General features: G+C 39.8%; 2 protein-coding genes across 2 annotated transcripts in view; one reads left to right on the top strand and one right to left on the bottom strand.

Moving 5' to 3' along the window:
- The window catches only part of LOC132468974 (G-protein-signaling modulator 2-like), a 59,618-nt gene extending 49,426 nt beyond the window's left edge, over positions 1-10,192 (bottom strand). Inside the window, exon 1 of the mRNA XM_060066859.1 lies at positions 10,040-10,192. The gene's annotated coding sequence lies outside the window, so the exon portion shown is untranslated. The remainder of the gene's footprint in view (positions 1-10,039) is intronic.
- Positions 10,193-13,624: 3,432 nt separating this feature from the next.
- Positions 13,625-16,314, top strand: LOC132469366 (uncharacterized). The gene is made up of 3 exons (XM_060067323.1): positions 13,625-13,924; positions 14,087-14,178; positions 14,363-16,314. Exons 1-3 carry the CDS (start codon positions 13,845-13,847, stop codon positions 15,379-15,381), a joined length of 1,191 nt encoding a protein of 396 aa, XP_059923306.1. The 5' UTR covers positions 13,625-13,844; the 3' UTR covers positions 15,382-16,314.
- The last annotated feature ends 2,414 nt before the right edge of the window (positions 16,315-18,728 follow it).

Genomic DNA, 18,728 nt, shown 5'->3' with positions numbered 1-18,728 from the left:
TTAAAGGCCATTGGAAGGCACCGATAGGCTACTTCTTTACTGCAACACTCACAGCAGACACACAAAAAGAGCTTGTTGTCCACGCTTTGGAGGCACTACATGACCGTTCCATCAAAGTAGTGAGTGTTACCATGGATGGACATGCCACCAACCTGGGTATGTGCAACTTGCTTGGAACTAATCTTAAGGGAAACCCGAAAGACCCCCTGAAGACCAGCTTTACTCATCCCTCTTCAGGTGATAAGGTATTTGTCATAATGGATGCGTGCCACATGCTCAAGCTCGCACGCAATATGCTTGAGGTAATACATTTCTCTTGGTATTTGTGGTGGTCTTTATATTCCCATCCTCTGTATGCACCATCATCATATATCATATACTATTCTTTCGCATATCTTCATGCAGTTGCTGATGGGCGCATCCCTCTGTAGCTGCCAAAACCACGTTTACATCGTGGTTGTACTCGTGCGACTAATAATAAATAATAATTCTAATTCCATTTCTGTAGTCATACCGGACTATCAACAGTGGCAGTGGCAGGATCGAGTGGAAGCACATTGTTGAGCTCAACAATGTTCAAAAAAAGGCAGGGCTGCATGCAGCCAACAAACTGACAGATACTCATGTCAGTTTCAACAACCAAAAAATGAAGGTGTGTTTGTGTTTGTGTGTGTGTTGGAGGGGGTAATATACTGAGATTTGTTTTAAATGTAATACAAATTCAAATACATTTCTTATTATTAAGGTTTCCCTGGCGGCACAGACATTAAGCAACTCGGTTGCAGTGGCCCTCCGGACACTGAAAGATCTTGGCTACGAACAATTTAATGACTGTGAAGCCACAGTGGAATTCCTTCAGGTACTGCAACACTAGGTTATGAATCCCTTGAACCCAATTGTCACTCTGTGCTATACTTGCATGGCAGTATAGCATGTCAATGTTTTTTCAGTATACAAAACGTAATTAGTGTATTGACAAGCAGGCCTCTCCCACTCACTTCCTACTTTCAGCCTCATATGCTCACCACATTTAAGCCAATATGTATTGAATTTTGACTGAAAGGCAATTAAGTTGGATATCTGATACCTATGGATCATCTAATTTTTCCCTCTAGTTGCCAAAGCTCTAGCATCGAATAACTTGTTACAGTGATTAAGATATATGAATAAACCCAAACATTTCTTTAGATGATTGACAGGCTCTTTGACATATTGAATAGCCGAAACCCTCATGCTAGAGTGTTACAAGTCTGAGTTCCTGTCAAAGGCTAGGAAGTACTTGCTAGATTTGGTGATGATGGATGGTAAACCCCTTCACCAGTCAAAGAGGTTAATTTTTAAATACTTATTGCATGTTGTTCTGAATGGAGTTCATGATATGCTATTATGCACAGAGTTCACAATGTGCTGTTTTGCACGGAGTTCATGATATGCTGTTCTGCATCAGGTTTAAAAGAAGTTCTGTATTTTTGTAGGTGGAGTTGGTAATATAATGAGCAATGTTGATAATTTAAAGTTAATGTAGTCTCCAGCATGTCTGCTATGATCAGTTCTACAAAACATTTTGGAAATTTAAGGTACCCGTCTGTCATGGGGTTCGTTATAAACATTGACACTCTGATGGGGATGATTCCTCAACTCCTGGAAGAGCAACAATATGTCCTGACCTACCGCTTCAGCCAGGATCATTTGGAGCTTCTCTTCAATTCTATCAGAGCATCAGGTTTGATATATAAGATAAGATAAGATAAGATATTATCTTATTCATCCCAGCAGGGAAATGTAGGTGTTCCAGCAGCTAGCATACATACATACACACAACACATACACTCGTACAGCGGTTCAATTTCTTGTTATCTCTTATTTCACTCACAACCATCTCTAGGGTTTACAGAGAAGGGTAAAATCTAAATATTAAAAAAATAAAAGGGAGCAAGACAATAGGTCATCGTTTTTGTGTGTGGTCTACTATAACTATGGAATAAGTTAATTGCCTCAATGTTAAGTAGCCCTGTGTTGGGTTTGATATCCTTCCTACTCTACCACTCATGTCTCCTCTATTTATATAAGGAAAACACGATTTACACAACACGATTTAAATATCTTAAAGGGTTGTATGTTGCTGTTTGTTTCTCATTAGGAGGCTGGAATAACAACCCAACTGCTGGACAGTTCCAGGGTATCTTCCGCAAGCTCATGTATAGATGTGGTGTCAAGCCTGTGGATTCTCGCAACGTGAGAGGACAGGATGCCACTGTCACCCTGTCAGCTGAGCACTACACCAGAGTCTCCCTTTCCGCTGCTGAGATGTCCTCTGCAGATGCCGCCACTGCTGAAGAGCTGGTTTCTCCATTCCTGAACATTTCTGCCCTTGTCGGGGACCACAGCTACCTCCCGACTCGCTTTGGTGGTCTAGTAGACAACGCACTGGCCTACATTGCTGGGTTCGTTGTCCGGTGTATTTTTCGCAGCCTGTCCTGTGATGTGTGCCGTGCCAGCCTGGTGACAGATGCTGTAGCTGTCCCATTTGACCAGAGCTACCATCTGCTGGAACTTCGTAATAACGGTGGGCAGATGATTCCTTCAAAAGGAACTGTAAAGGTCAGTAAAAACATCCATCAGCTCCTCTGTACACACAGCTAGCATGCTGCCCAACGATGACCAACAGCCCAACCCATCCTCATACAGTCACAGCTTTAACATTTTCTAATTCTCTTTTTGAAGGTGGTGAGAGCTGCGGAGAGGGCCATTCGTCAACACTCTCCAGGGAAAGCCCCTGATGAGGTTGTTGTAGCCCACTTTGTCAGAGAGGAAATCGGGACAGAGGACGTCTTTGCGCTGGGGAGCCATGTCCAAGAAAGCCAGTTTGCCATCGACAATCACCTGTCCCTCCTCCTGTCGCTGGTTGTCTCTGTCTTTATGCGAATACGGCTGCATCATATCGCCAAATTAACCTCACTTACCTGGCAGAGAGGAAATTCCCGAAAAAAACTCGACAGATTTTGAAAACGACAGATATAGTTATATATATATATATAGTTATAGTTACATAGTTATATATATATAGATATATATATATAGTTATATGTAGTTATATCTATATATATATAGTTCTGTATATGTGTATAGTTATATATATGTGTATATATATGTGTATGTGTGTATATATATATGTGTATATATATGTGTGTGTGCATATATTTGTGTATATATATATATATAGTATTAAATGTATAATTGTAAACATACTGTACCAAACTACATTAGGATTATAAATCAATAAAAAATATATATAAAGTGTAAATATAGTACATAGGGATGGGAATTGATAAGAATTTCACGATTCCGATTCCGATTCCGATTCTGCTTATCGATCCGATTCCTTATTGATTCTCTTATCGATTCTCATTGGGTGAGAAAATAAGTATAAATGTGTTTGTTTGCATTACATCTCATTAATATCTGATCAGAAGTGCTTCTAGTATTAGGAAATTGTACATTTTCAAATCAATTGGTCTAGACGAAAAAATATATGTTTCGCTTTTTAAGCCCAAATGCCATGATTATGTGCCATACAACTAAAAACACAGACTGAAAACAGCCAAGTAAGAGCTTGTGCCTTTTGGAATTCTAACAGTGCTCATTTGCATTCAACTTGTAACAAAATTAAACTGACATAAACAAAATGAAGCATTGATTAGACAGAGATTTATTAGATGGGCCTACCTAATAAACCGTTGGAACACACAAGACCGGAAACCATAGCAATGCCGGTAAACAAACCCCGAGAAGCCCAATCCCTATGAGAGCTCCCCACGCTACGGCCATCCGGAGGCGACAGAGCTGTTGGCCGTGATATTATATATACAATTATAATATAGTATATAATATATTATATACTAGGCAGGGGTTTTTCTAGAAAAAAAAAGTAGCAGGGAGCAGACCCCTGCGCAAAGCCGAGGGAGCAACGCGACCGAGGCGGGGGATGGTGTGGAAGGGGGGTCTCCCCCTTCCACGGCGCGAAGCCTTTGAAAAAATAATGATTAAATGGTACATTCTGAGGCTATCTTAGAGAGAAATTCTAGCTCTTGTGGTCATCCTGAAAAACTAAAATGCTATCAACTTTTGGTAGACTTGTACAACTTTACCCTGTAAATAAACACGACAAATTTCAAAAATATTGGCTAAACTTTTATTAAGTAGGACAAATCACAACAGCAGCCGTCTGTTCCTGAGACTGCCCCAACGGCTCACTGCCTTGTCAAAATCAAATTGATCAATTGCAGGCCCCTCAATACTGATCCTGAGGAGGTGGTTCAGGGTAGCGTTAGTCATGGTAGACCTCCTGTGCCATGCCTCTATGGAACAAGTTTTGGGGCTCTAGAGTCAATAATGGCGACGCTATAGAAATTTTACTATTGTTGTCGTTTTCAGTTTTGCACTTTGCAGACGGTCCCTAAGCTCGCGGCTGAAAGCCGACTGCTCGTAGAAGCCAATGCAATTCAGTTTTGCACTTTGCAGACGGTCCCTAAGCTCGCGGCTGAAAGCCGACTGCTCGTAGAAGCCAATGCAATTCACCGTTCGCTAAAGACGGCTCGTTTGGATGAAAACTATGTTGTAGCTGGTTCTCTGGGTTCCTACACTTTTATTGGGCTAATTCGGCCGTGCAGCTGCCATTTAGTTCCCTGCTACGGGTTCCCTGGTAACAGGGAACCCGTAGCTTTGTGCAGAGAGAACTGGAATGGTCTTGTATACTTGCTTAGCATCTTAGCGCCTAGACCAAAAACCCATTCAAATACATAGTAGCTAGCTAGCTAGCTGCTAATAACTTTAACGTTAGCATGTCGACTCGGTCTGGGAAACTCCAATTCGGATCGGAATATTTTTGGAGTAATTATAAGTTATTTGAGGATCAGACACATTGTCAGGTGGTGGTGTTGGGATATTTTCGCGGAGAAAAGATCGTTTTGAGAAATAGTGTATGTTGTACAGCAGCATGTAAGTACAGATCCAAGTCTGACAGGTTCAGTCGGCATTTCGGTAGGATGGCGCACGCCGGGAGTATCGGGGCGCAGCGCCCCTGTTCCCTTGTTTAGAAAAAACCCTGCTAGGGCTGTAACGATACGCGTATCAAACCGAAAATCGCGATACTCAAAGCCACGATCCTGTCTCGCGGTGTGAGAAGGCAGAAGCGTGATATGCCCTTTCTAACTCTTCGGTCAAATTGTCCGATTGAAATTTGCTAATAATTTGTCTAAATAATAGTCTGCTGACAGCGCCCCCTCCTATCGATGCCGTAAATATGTGACGAGATGCCCTCTCTGTGATCACAGCTCTCCGTGGCTACGGAGGATTGCATTTCTCCACAGCCGTCGAAGTCCTCATATGCGATATGAACGACATTTATCCAGAGTGGGCCAAGCGCGAAAAAAATTGCCTGTGTGATCCTGTCTCTATTGTTTTGTGTGATTTGACTGGCAGTTTGTCTGCTTATAGGTCGGAATGAAGCGGCCACCGATTATTGACAGGATGGGTACTTTATTCTACCGGACTCGTTCGCTTCTTCACTAGACACACGCGCTACCGCTCGCTCTCCTCGCTCGTCCACTCACTCGCTGACGTCACTCACACACGCATACGCACTAGGGATGTGTCGGTCGCGACTGATTCATTACAACGAACGAATCCCGAACGTGAACGACAAGAACTGGTTCCCCAAAACAAGAAGAACTGGTTCTTTGATTCTTTTTTTTTTAACATAAACCAAACATATGGTCACGTAAATAAAATATACAAACGAACAGAGCTCCGTCTCCCCGCGATTTCCATTGATTGAGTCTACAACTTTCTCAAAGATTCAGCCAATGAGAGGTAGCAATGGTGTTGGAATGGCACCTGGGTAAACCAATGACAAGGCGGTACCGTCGAATATGCACGCTTTCTCTGTCTGACGTATCTTGGGTCATACCATTCGACTCATATATCCCCCTACATTTTTTCGAAAATAGACTTGATCTCCATCTGTTTATTGGATAAACGCATTTCCCAATCCCAGGAGTCTTTGCTCCATTCTACGTCAATTTAAGAACAAACAAAGAAATTAAACTGCTGTTCGTATTTTTTATTTATGACCATGCAAGTTCTGTAATGCCTGAACAATGAAGAATTAAATGTAAAGTAAAATAAAATTATAAATGTAAAACCATGAATGAAATATAGAGTAAGCAAGTGGTATAAATATTGGTGGGACGTTCAACATACTATATAGCAGGCATCTCCAAACGGCGGACTGCGGTCTTGACGGTCCTATCCGAACCCACGACCAATTTAAAAAAATATATATAAAAAAAAGTTTTTTTATTTTTTATTTTTTTTAAGATGTAATCTGACGTAACGAACGAATCAAAACGAACGAATCAAATAAACGAATCGTTATAGTGAACTGAACTGAAAGAACTAGTTCCCGGAAAATAATCATTTTGCCCATCCCTAATACGCACACTGCCATTCTCCCGCACACACATATGCTACTCGTAACACTATGCCTCGTTATTGCGACGTTCATGTTTTTCCTCATCTATTGAAAGTTAGGCTATTAAACATGTTGCATTCTATACGGCCTGATTATGTCATTATTTAAGCTACATAGCCTAATAAGAAGCGCTAATAAGGATATTTGAATAAACCAACCAAACAGTTAAAGGGGCCCTATTATGCCTACCAGCAAAAAGCATCCTCCAACTGCAATCTTTGGTTATTTCTTTATTAATTTAGCTATACTTTAATAGTATTCTTTCAGTTCAAATCTGTTCAGTGTTCCAAATTATTTGTTATTAAATGTTACATTAAGATAATTGGTATTTAAGTGTTGTTTAAATAAAATGCTTTTTAAATTTAAAAGAATCGTGGGATGTATCGAACCGTGGGTCAAAAATCGTGATACAAACCGAATCGTGAATTTGTGTATCGTTACAGCCCTATTATATACTATTATATATAGAGCTCCGGGAGTCGCAAACTGCAACAATCACTTTCTCCTCCATTCCGCGGTTCACCCGGACTGCACTGCACTGAGTTTGACGGCTGAACGCTGATTGGCTGTTACGTTACACATGTCACTCAGTTATCACGCTGTTGAACGCTGATTGGCTGTCATCACGACAAAAACTTGTCGCCGGTTTTCTCCCGCGAAAAACTCGCCCTTATACGCGTCTCTACGTTCACTTTGTATGGGATCTTGTCGCCCCGTCGCGTTTGGTGTGAACGCACAATGCGATTCTTCCTCGGCGGCGACATGTTTGCTGCGTTCTGAACCAAATCAAAGCAGCGTGTGTGTGACGTCACGACGCATTTGCCGCGACCGGAACCGATAAGCGGAATCGTTAAGCAGGCTTGCTAACGATTCCAAGGAATCGGTTGACTCGGAACTGGTTCTGAATAAGAACCGGTTCTCGATTCCCATCCCTAATAGTACATCAAATTATAAAAATAGACATGTGTATATATATGTAGATATATGGATTGTATATTGTAAATTATAAAATATATTGTATTTATTTTATTTAAGTTGTATATGTATGGATTGTAAATATCAAATATAGTGTCATAAAGAAAATTGTATATAGATATATAAAAAGTTGAGGAACACAGGAAGTTAATTTATTAAATATTTGTCCTTTTCTTTTTGTTTTGTATTTTTCACATGTTTAATTTGTATTGAATGTCAGAAATAAATTCAATCAATAGTTCCAGTTGTATCTCAGTCTGGAGGGTTGCTGGTTCTAGTCCAGAGTGATGCAGTGTTAGAGTGGTTTGAGAGTTATAAGCTAAATGGATAAGATATTTACTTTTTGAGAAATAAAATGTTAATCTGAGTCCAGCAGAAACATTTCTGATAGTAGATATAATCAGTGGCAAGTTAAATGTCCTGTGTTAAAAAGTGTGTTTCTTGTATAACATAGAGGAAAAAAATCTGCCTACCACTTAAAATCAAGCATGGAATATCAACTATGATGTTTTTAGTGTCATCCACTGAGCCATCACCGCTCAAATTTGCTACATGTTTGCATGAATTTTCCATAAGGTGTAACCCTACATGCCCACTACCTCCGTCAGTCAACGGACGTGGGAAGGCGTGGCTGACTGATGGGGGAGTAGTCTTTGCAGAGGCATCCGTCAGCCAATCAAATCGCTTCGCCGGGTTCTTCCCGCTACTTCCTGCTTGTTGCGATGCAAGATGACCCGCTTTCCCGCTTTCCAGTATCGTCAGAGCCCGAGTCGCGTCACAGTGCTTAAATTTGCATACGCGATCTGATTGGATGACGGATCCGTCGCTGCCGAAAAAGTTGAACATTTTTCAACTTCTTGACTGAGCCGAAGGCTCCAACGGAACGGACGGATCCACAATGCATTGCGCGTCCGTCCCCATTCAAAGTCAATGGGATCAGTCAACGGACGGAGGTAGTGGGCACGGGGCATAATGCACTAGGCAGCGGGTTGACCCATTCAAGATGGCCGCCGCGGTGGCCGTCAGCCGACCGGAGCTCAACATTGCCGTGACGTATCTAGTGTTCTATATATATCTATGCTTACACCGGTACCCACACCATTTTTTATATAATCAGTTTTTCTTTGATGTAGTGTCAAGGCTTCCCTGCTCGGGAGAGAGCATGTTCTGTATTGCCCGTGTCAATTAGAGCAACTTTTGACCTGTCCATTAACAACAAAACATCGGCATTACTTTCATAGGCAGACAAACTAAATATTAAAATTGTAGGCCTACTAGTCGCAGATAAATACCCAATTTTCCACTCTCTCAATGGCTCTCCCAACCAACAACGCATTTTGGAGAGAGATGGCAAAAGAGACACACAAAAGATAGAGAGAGAGCGCAGAACAGAGAGAGATCTGTTGTAAAGTACATAGCGTGTGATGGACGTGAAACCTCTGCACCCAATCTGGGGCACAATATTTTGATCTTCCATACCTTTCGTCAATCAAGAAATTAAGAAGGGATCAAGGCAACAAACAACAACGTGTTGAAACCTACTATACTGAAATGAAACAACTACTCTATAACTACCAATGGGTAAGTGTAAATATTAAACAAAAGTATTAAATCATCTAAACATTCACTCTCTGTGTATTGATCAAGACAGACTTGCGGAACAGGCTGCAGAGCAACAATCTGACAGCATGCAGCTTGAAATCAAACATCTAAACATTTATGTTCGAAAAATACTTCATCTATAGCTAATACTTCCTTTTAGCAATAACACCGAGATTTTCAGTGTTATTTCTTGAAGGAAGCTACACATTACAGAAAGGGTTGAATTGTAATGCTTAGTTGTACTTTTGAGTCATGCTGCCTTTCGCACAAGCTGACGTACAAAGAAGGGATAGTCTGAATGACTCAATGAGAGAATGACTTTGTTAGAACCACAGAAATGTGGCACAAGGCGAAAGAGCAAAACTGCCGATTAATTTATTGATTGTATTACATTTGGCCTACTGAAAGCTATGAGCAATGGTAGGATCTTTGGGGTTATAACATTAGCGTTAGCGATGAAGAATTAAAAAACCAATGACACTTTCTAATTACAACGTCAGCTATTAATGGTTGAAGGGGCAGGAAACCTGAGATTATGCTTTGATGTAGGCCTAACGTTAATGGCGAATGTAAAGGAAACCAGCCTGCCCTTAATTTAACTCATGACAATTGATGAGGTTCAGATACACTGTGGATGTATCTGAATACCTAATGATCTGATAACATGACAGCAGGTTAGAAAACAAAACTAAAAGTGTCAAGAGTTGTCGGATGTTATGCCATTACATGCTTTGGCTAAGTCTAACTGGAAATAGTTGGTGTTATACAATCAAAAGGTTAAGCAACATCAGTTTCGACTCGACAGTTTTTCTATTTTGAATGTAAAATGTTTTCTTTAGAACAAGAAGTAAGAGTTAATATAAACGGGGACAAGATGATCACTACACTAAAAACCATGAAAATGAAAAAGCAAGACAAACGTCGGCCTACCTTATAAAGTGCCTGTCTTCTTATTCCAGTGGATAAAAATATGTTTTTTGACTAATTATCAACTCTTTCAACTCAGAATTATGTAGTCCGTACCGGTAAAAAAAACAACAACTAAACAACTGACAATGTCGAAGGAGATGATATGTGGAATGACCACGCCCCGTTGTAGGAAGTCTGGGACAATAGACGGGTTTCTGTGCAACGTCATCGCAGATGTGCGCGCGCAGCCAGGGGGCAGAAAGCGGGACATTTGTCATTTGTTTACCAGCGGAGTCAGCGGAGAACGAAAATGACAAGGAGCTGTTGTGCTGTAAGCTGCACGAATCGGCAAAAGGATGGATGGAAACTGTTTAATATCCCGAGAGGATCTCATCCTTTTGCCAAGAGAAGAAGAAGATTGTGGCTCCAGGCCATTAAAAGGGCGGATTGGGGTCCCGAAGGTCCTAAAGGCGGCGAGAGTCTGTGCAGCGCCCACCGTTTACTGCGGTCATGCCAGCCGACTCATCGAGATCGGCGGTCAAGTCAGCCGACCCAGTTTTTTGCCGTACCTGTATATACTAGCCATTACGGTAATAGCGCCTCAGCGCGTCAGAACTAGTTTCAAAATAAAAGCATTTGTCTGGTACATACCGAAAGACAGTCATTAAAAGCAAATACTATCAAAGGAAATGTACGGACGTTGTGATATTTAATTTCAAAATAAAAGCCCAACTAATTGACAAATGTAAGCTTATACCAATAGTTTATTGGAGATTTAAAATGAAACGCCCTGTTATCCCAGACTCATTCCACGTCAGGGTCATAGTTCACGACCCCATAGTGTCACCCAAGAAGTTTCAGGATATTCTGATGTGTAATTTCAAATTAAAAGCCGACTAGAAATTGAAATATGAGACTTATTACACATGAATTTGGATTAAATTTAAAATGAAACGCCCTGTTATTCCAGACTCATTCCTCATCAGGGTCATAGTTCACAACCCCATGGTGATACCCATGATGGTTCAGGATATTCTGACGTGTAATTTCAAATTAAAAGCCGACTAGAAATTGAAATATGAGACATATTACATATGATTTTGGATTCAATTTAAAATAAAATGCCCTGTTATTTCAGGCTCATTTCACTTCAGGGTTATAGGTCAAGACCCCATGGGGTCACGCAAGAAGATTCATAACATTCTGATGTGGAGTTTCAAAATAAAAGCCAACCAAAGTTTCCAATATGAGACATAATACATATGATTTTGGATTAAATTTAAAAGAGAATGCCCTGTTATTTCAGGCTCATTTCACATCAGGGTTATAGTTCAAGACCCCATGGGGTCACACAAGAAGTTTCGGAACATTCTGATGTGGAGTATCAAAATAAAAGCCAACCAAAGTTTCCAATATGAGACATATAACATGATTTTGGATTCAATTTAAAAGAAAATGCCCTGTTATTTCAGGCTAATTTCACTTCGTGGTTATAGTTTACGAGTTTGGCTTTTATTTTGAAACTCCACATCAAAATGTTCTGAAACTTATTGGGTGACCCTATGGGGTCGTGACCTATAACCATGAAGTGAAATGAGCCTGAAATAACAGGGCATTTTCTTTTAAATTGAATCCAAAATCATATGTATTATGTCTCATATTGGAAACTTTGGTTGGCTTTTATTTTGAAACTCCACATCAGAATGTTCTGAAACTTCTTGTGTGACCCCAAGAGGTCTTGAACTATAACCCTGATGTGAAATGAGCCTGAAATAACAGGGCATTTTCTTTTAAATTGAATCCAAAATCATAAATAATATGTCTCATATTGGAAAACTTGGTTGGCTTTTATTTTGAAACTCCACATCAGAATGTTCTGAAACCTTTTGCGTGACCCCATGGGGTCTTGAACTATAACCCTGAAGTGAAATGAGCCTGAAATAACAGGGCATTTTCTTTTAAATTGAATCCAAAATCATGCGTAATATGTCTCATATTGGATATTTTGGTAGGCTTTTATTTTGAAACTCCACATCAGAATGTTCTGACACTTATTGTGTGTCCCCATGGGGTCTTGAACTATAACCCTGATGTGAAATGAGTCTGAAATAACAGGGCATTTTCTTTTAAATTGAATCCAAAATCATATGTAATATGTCTCATATTGGAAACTTTGGTTGGCTTTTATTTTGAAAATCCACATCAGAATGTTCTGAATCTTCTTGCGTAACCCCATGGGGTCGTGAACTATAACCCTGATGTGAAATGAGCCTGAAATAACAGGGCATTTTCTTTTAAATTTAATCCAAAATCATGTTATATGTCTCATATTGGAAAATTTGGTTGGCTTTTATTTTGAAACTCCACATCAGAATGTTCTGAAACTTCTTGTGTGACCCCATGGGGTCTTGAACTATAACCCTGATGTGAAATGAGCCTGAAATAACAGGGCATTGTCTTTTAAATTGAATCCAAAATCATACGTAATATGTCTCTTATTGGACATTTTGGTTGGCTTTTATTTAGAAAATCCACATCAGAATGTTCTGAATCTTCTTGCGTGACCCCATGGGGTCGTGAACTATAACCCTGAAGTGAAATGAGCCTGAAATAACAGGGCATTTTCTTTTAAATTGAATCCAAAATCATGTTATATGTCTCATATTGGAAACTTTGGTTGGCTTTTATTTTGAAACTCCACATCAGAATGTTCTGAAACCTTTTGCGTGACCCCATGGGGTCGTGAACTATAGCCCTGAAGTGAAATGAGCCTGAAATAACAGGGCATTTTCTTTTAAATTGAATCCAAAATCATATGTAATATGTCTCATATTGGAGATTTTGGTTGGCTTTTACTTTGAAACTCCACATCAGAATGTTCTGAAACTTCTTGTGTGACCCCATGGGGTCTTGAACTATAACCCTGAAGTGAAATGATCCTGAAATAACTGGGCATTTTCTTTTAAATTGAATCCAAAATCATATGTAATATGTCTCATATTTGGTGGGCTTTTATTTTGAAACTACGCATCAGAATGTCCTGAAACTTCTTGGGTGACCCTGTGGGGTCTTGAACTATCGGTCTTGAACTAAATGAGCCTGGAATAACAGGGCATTTTCTTTTAAATGGTATCCAAAATCATATATATGTCTCATATTGGAATGTTTGGTGGGCTTTTATTTTGAAAGTAAATACCACAACGGCCGTACACTTCCTTTGATAGTATTTGTATGTACCCGACGAATGCTTTTATTTGAAACTAGTTCTGAGACGCTTTTACCGTAATGGCTAGTATATACAGGTACGGCAAAAAACTGAGTCGGCTGGCTTGACCGCCGATCTTGATGAGTCGGCTGGCTTGACCGCAGTCTTCGTTTCTGGTATGTTTGTCTTTTCCAACATGAGCTGGATAATGAGTAGGACTGCGTGTGATTTTACCATACTTAATGAGGATATATTAGTGTAATTTACTGACTAACTGGCCAACAAATTTGTCCGTCTTCTACTGAGTTTGTAAAGTTTAACGTTGGCTCGCGGTCGTAACCTATAAGTTTAGCTTTTGTTGTTACTGTAAGTACCAAGATTAGCTGCATGGCTGGTGTAGGTTTCTTGGTTCAGGCTGAAAGTCATACAAGAAAGTGTCTTCACAGTTCACACAGCTAATGTTACAGTGTACGATTTTCTTTAACTCTGAACCCGTAACTTAAATGCTTGTGCTATTGGTGCTCATTATGACTGAGCTCGTAAATTAGCAAATAGGTTAAAAAAGGTGAAAATAAACAATCAGCATAGCTAATCTCATTCTTTTTCTCAGGGTCACCGTCCATGGATTGTGATAGTCCAGATTTTGTTCCATCCGTTTTTTCACACAGCAGCAACAGAGACATCTCGGGAAAGGTGGCAAGGTCAGTGTCATGTATTTGAAATTTTCTAATTTCTTGGTAGCTTGTTAATTATCTGAGCAAATAAGATATTCTTGTGTGTCTTTCTTTATTATGTTATTGTATTATCTCTTAATGTGTTGATTATTTTGGGTTTTTAACTTAACTCTACTCTGTTTGTCCTAGATATGAAAGAAAGAGAATAAGAGATGAAGATAAGGCCCCTGCTACCTGCCCCACAAGCCAGCCTGAAGCAGATACTGCAGATTCTTCTGAAGGTATGCACAAGTCATACTATTAAGTGTGTGTTTGTGTTGGTTGGTTGGTTGGTTGGTTGGTTGGTGGTCAGGTGAGTAGAGTGACAGAGAACCAGACAGATAGTCTGTGTGTTGTGTGTGTGTGTCTGTGTATGAAAGCTGATGTGTTGCACATGAGTTAATTTATCTCCTTTTTGTGTTGTAGATGAATGTAAGTTTGTGTCCAGAAAAGAGATGCACCAACTCAACCTGCAGTACAACCAGCTCCGTGATGATTATGAAGCTCTGAAAAGAGAACTGTATGCCACACAGGAAGAAAATAATCTGAAGGAGCAACTGAAGCAGTCCAAGTTTGGGTTTGATTCCATAAAAGACACAAATGCTAAAATATTTTTTTTTACTGGTTTACAATCATTACAAATGGTTATGTGGCTGCTGGATATTGTAAAAAGAAGCACACTTGTGCTTAAGGGTGGGTTAAGTTGGGAGAACCACCTCCTTTTGGTTCTAATGAAAGTAAGACTTGGACTCACCAACAGAGACCTTGCCTACAGATTTGGGCTTCCATTCTCAACTGTATCAAAAATACTAAGAGACTGGATACCCATGTTGTCCTCAATAGTGAAACCTTTGATAATGTGGCCTAGTAAGGATGCAGTGAGAGCAAACATGCCAAAGTGTTTTAAACCCAAATTTAGGAATTGTCGATGTATTATAGACTGTACTGAAATCTTTATAGAAAGAACACACAATCTTAAAGCAAGGGCTGAAACCTGGTCAAATTATAAGCACCAAAACACAATGAAATATCTAATAGGAATCACACCAGCAGGAGCTATATCTTTTTTGTCTAGTGGGTGGGGAGGTCGTGCCTCTGACAAGGTAATAACTTTAGATTCTGCCTTTTTGGGTAAACTTGAGCATGGTGACGAGATCCTTGCAGATAGAGGTTTCCTTGTTAGAGAGGATTTGGCCAGTGTAGGAGCAACATTAAGAATACCAAGTTTCACGAAGGGGAAATCTCAGTTGCCAGGTTCTTGTGTTGACACTTCACGTCAGTTGTCAAGAGTCCGCATACATGTGGAACGAGTTATTGGTCAGCTTAAAACCTTTAAGATACTGAACACTGTCATACCCATCAGCCAAGTCGATATGCTAGATGACATTTTGACCATATGTGCTGGTCTTACGAACCTTAGGGGGGCTGTGGTGGCCCGGCGATAACTGTCAAGGAGGTGTACATTATTTTCCATGATTGTGTCAGGCTTTTAAGGGCTAATGAGGGCAATGGTGGTCACTTACTACTTGCTCTCACTGTCTCTCTCACTTACTCATCACTCTCTTTCTCTCTGACTATAAAATTAATAACAGTTATGAATAACTAAATTTGATCAGACAGGATCATTCAGAGTACAAAAAGGTTGAGAACCACGCACGCAGAACTATTTCATTTATTTATGATAATGGAGAAACTGCGTTTAAAGCTGACATGGCAAATATTGAACATGAACTGAATGTTGTAAATGCAATATATTGAAGGCAATGCAATTAAAGTTAAATGTACATCTCAACAATGAATGAGTGTACATAATTAATATTATATGAACTCATTTAACATTTATACCTGGACATTTTTTTTTTTTCTAGCTTTCAACTAATTTTTGAGTATTATCATTGTCTGCCGAACTCAAACTGCACTTCTTTCTGGCGATGAACAATATATATCAGTGCTGTTTGTGATTTTACGTAAATGTACATTCCGAAAAAAATAAATGAACACTTAGAGTCAGATGTGTAGTTTGTTTGTTGTTGTGTTGACAGTAATGAAGTCAGTTAGATTTTGTCAGGTGTACCTATCCATCTTTGCTCATTACATCAGTTTTTTCTTAAATGCTGTTGTCCAGCATCCAGTATTTACCATTGTTGGATGTATCTATTTGCATCCACATTTCCATTTTTTGGAGTATCTGGTAATGTTCACACATGGATAGTGAAAGTGTTGGCAGCAGTCTGTGCACTTGATCATTTTGCCAAAGCTTGGCTTTTTGCAGTACAGACATTTGATCTCTTCTGCCAGGTCAGGGTCTTTGCAGCGGCAGACAAGTTCTGGGAGGAGGTGGTCCATGAAGAAAGATTCAGCCTTGGGAAGAGTTTCTTGTAGAAAGGGTTTCTTGTAGAAAGGGCTCATCTCTTCGTAGCCGGCAAATGATGCTGCTTGTCTTCGTCCACACCATGAAGTCACACATGTCCATTTGAGAAACATACATTTGTAACTGGATCTGTGAGTAATATGGGTGGGTGGGTTGCAAGTCATAGTTTCCATCAAGGCAAAAGGATGCATCAGTCTCTGACCCCTTTAGTCCCTCCCTGTACTTGTATGGACACTTTATCTCTAGCAGGCCTGTTCCACAGCAGTCACAGGAGAATACCCCATCAGGAGAAGCAGCCAGGTACGGCTCATCTGCTCTCACTGTTAGACCCACTGCTTTTACATTAAAGTTCATGTGTATTTTCTTCATTTCTGTTTCATAATTTTTACGTGCTGTGTCCTCCATTTGCTTTCCCCACATGACAGCGGGTACAGTAAGATCTGTGGCATCGTATTGCATGTAAAGTAGCCTCGCCGTAAACATTTTTACTTTAACTTTGTTAGCGTTAACTAACATTACGATCGTGCTCCTGATATTGGAAACATCTAAAACAACCGTCAAAACCTGGTAAGTTAAGTGAAATTCACGGACATTTCGGTAAGTGTTTTTATGATTTGTGATGCAATGAAAAACAAAGCGATTTTTCAGTAAAATGACATTTTATTGCAACTGTGTCAGGGAGAACTTACAAGCAATACGGCATCTACATTGATATCAGTTCACTCCGAAGCAGGCTTTTGCCCCCTGGCTGCGCGCGCACCTAGTATTGTTTGTACACAAGAAACCCGTCGACCTGGGCGGGACTTTACGTCCTACGTCACTCGCTATGGGTGTGCATGTGTGCGCATAGCCGTCACTCGCGATGGGTGTGCATTAGGGATGGGCAAAATGATTCTTTTCCGGGAACTAGTTCTTTCAGTTCAGTTCACTATAACGATTCGTATATTTGATTCGGTCGTTTTGATTCGTTTGTTACGTCAGATTACATCTTAAAAAAAATAAAAAATAAAAAAACTTTTTTTTATATATATATTATTTTTTTTAATTGGTCATGGGTCCGGATTAGGACCGTCAAGACCGCAGTCCGCCGTTTGGAGATGCCTGCTATATAGTATATCGAACGTCCCACCAATATTTATACCACTTGCTTACTCTCTATATTTCATTCATGGTTTTACATTTATAATTTTATTTTACTTTTCTTCATTTTTCATTTAATTCTTCATTGTTCAGGCATTACAGAACTTGCATGGTCATAAATAAAAAATACGAACTGCAGTTTAATTTCTTTGTTTGTTCTTAAATTGATGTAGAATGGAGCAAAGACTCCTGGGATTGGGAAATGCGTTTATCCAATAAACAGATGGAGGGTTAGGCAGACAGAGAAAGCGCGCATATTCGACGGTACCGCCTTGTCATTGGTTTACCCAGGTGCCATTCCAACACCATTGCTACCTCTCATTGGCTGAATCTTTGAGCACGTTGTAGATTCAATCAATAGAAGTCGCGGGGAGACGGAGCTCTGTTCGTTTGTATATTTTATTTTCGTGACCATATGTTTGGTTTATGTTAAAAAAAAAGAATCAAAGAACCAGTTCTTCTTGTTTTGGGGAACCAGTTCTTGTCGTTCACGTTCGGGATTCGTTCGTTGTAACGAATCAGTCGCGACCGACACATCCCTAGTGTGCATGTGAGAAAGGTTTTGGCTTTAGTGTCTATGGGTTGGTAATAACGGTTCTGATGATTTTTCTGATGGAAAAGTGGTCTTTTATTTCCATAATCTTTGTTCAGTGAACACATAAACCCGTTTGTTAGTTAGCAGTTAAACAAAATGCGATCTCTTTGTTTACAGTTACCAACGACCAACTGATGATTGGGGGTTCGATTCCCTAGTGATGCAAGGTTTTTTCTTTCATTTTGGACTGCACACACATCGCGAGTGACGGATACTTGCACAATGTACACACATCACTGTCTTTACAATTTCTAGGCAACCGAAGTTTAAAGATTGTCAAGTGGTTAACTCTTGAATCGCATGTACTAAGACCTGATGGGTTAGTGGTCAGAGAACAACTCATTAACGCGGGGATAAGGGGTTCGATTCCTTAATGAAGCTAGCGTTTTTCTTTCATATTCGACTTGATTTTTCTATGCCATTTTGCGTAACTTGTAGTTTATGATGAAGAAATGTTACTGGGGTTAAGGTTTGGGTAACGCTAAGGGTAAGACACAAAGTGTTTTTGCAACACAATATTTCACAATAACAAATTCCAAAGTTTTGATGACTCCAGTAGGAAACTTAAAGGCACCCAGTGCAACTTTATGTAAACATTCAATGAAAAATAAACATTCAATTTCTAGTCTTTTTTACACGTAGTAAGTTTCAATAACTCCATACCATTACATATCGACATTCAAGGA

The sequence above is a fragment of the Gadus macrocephalus genome, chromosome 12 (genome assembly GCF_031168955.1).
Source record: "Gadus macrocephalus chromosome 12, ASM3116895v1".
NCBI classification, from domain to species: Eukaryota; Metazoa; Chordata; class Actinopteri; order Gadiformes; family Gadidae; genus Gadus; species Gadus macrocephalus.
The sequence above is the reverse complement of the archived record's forward strand: the minus strand, read 5'-3'. Positions and strand labels throughout refer to the sequence as shown.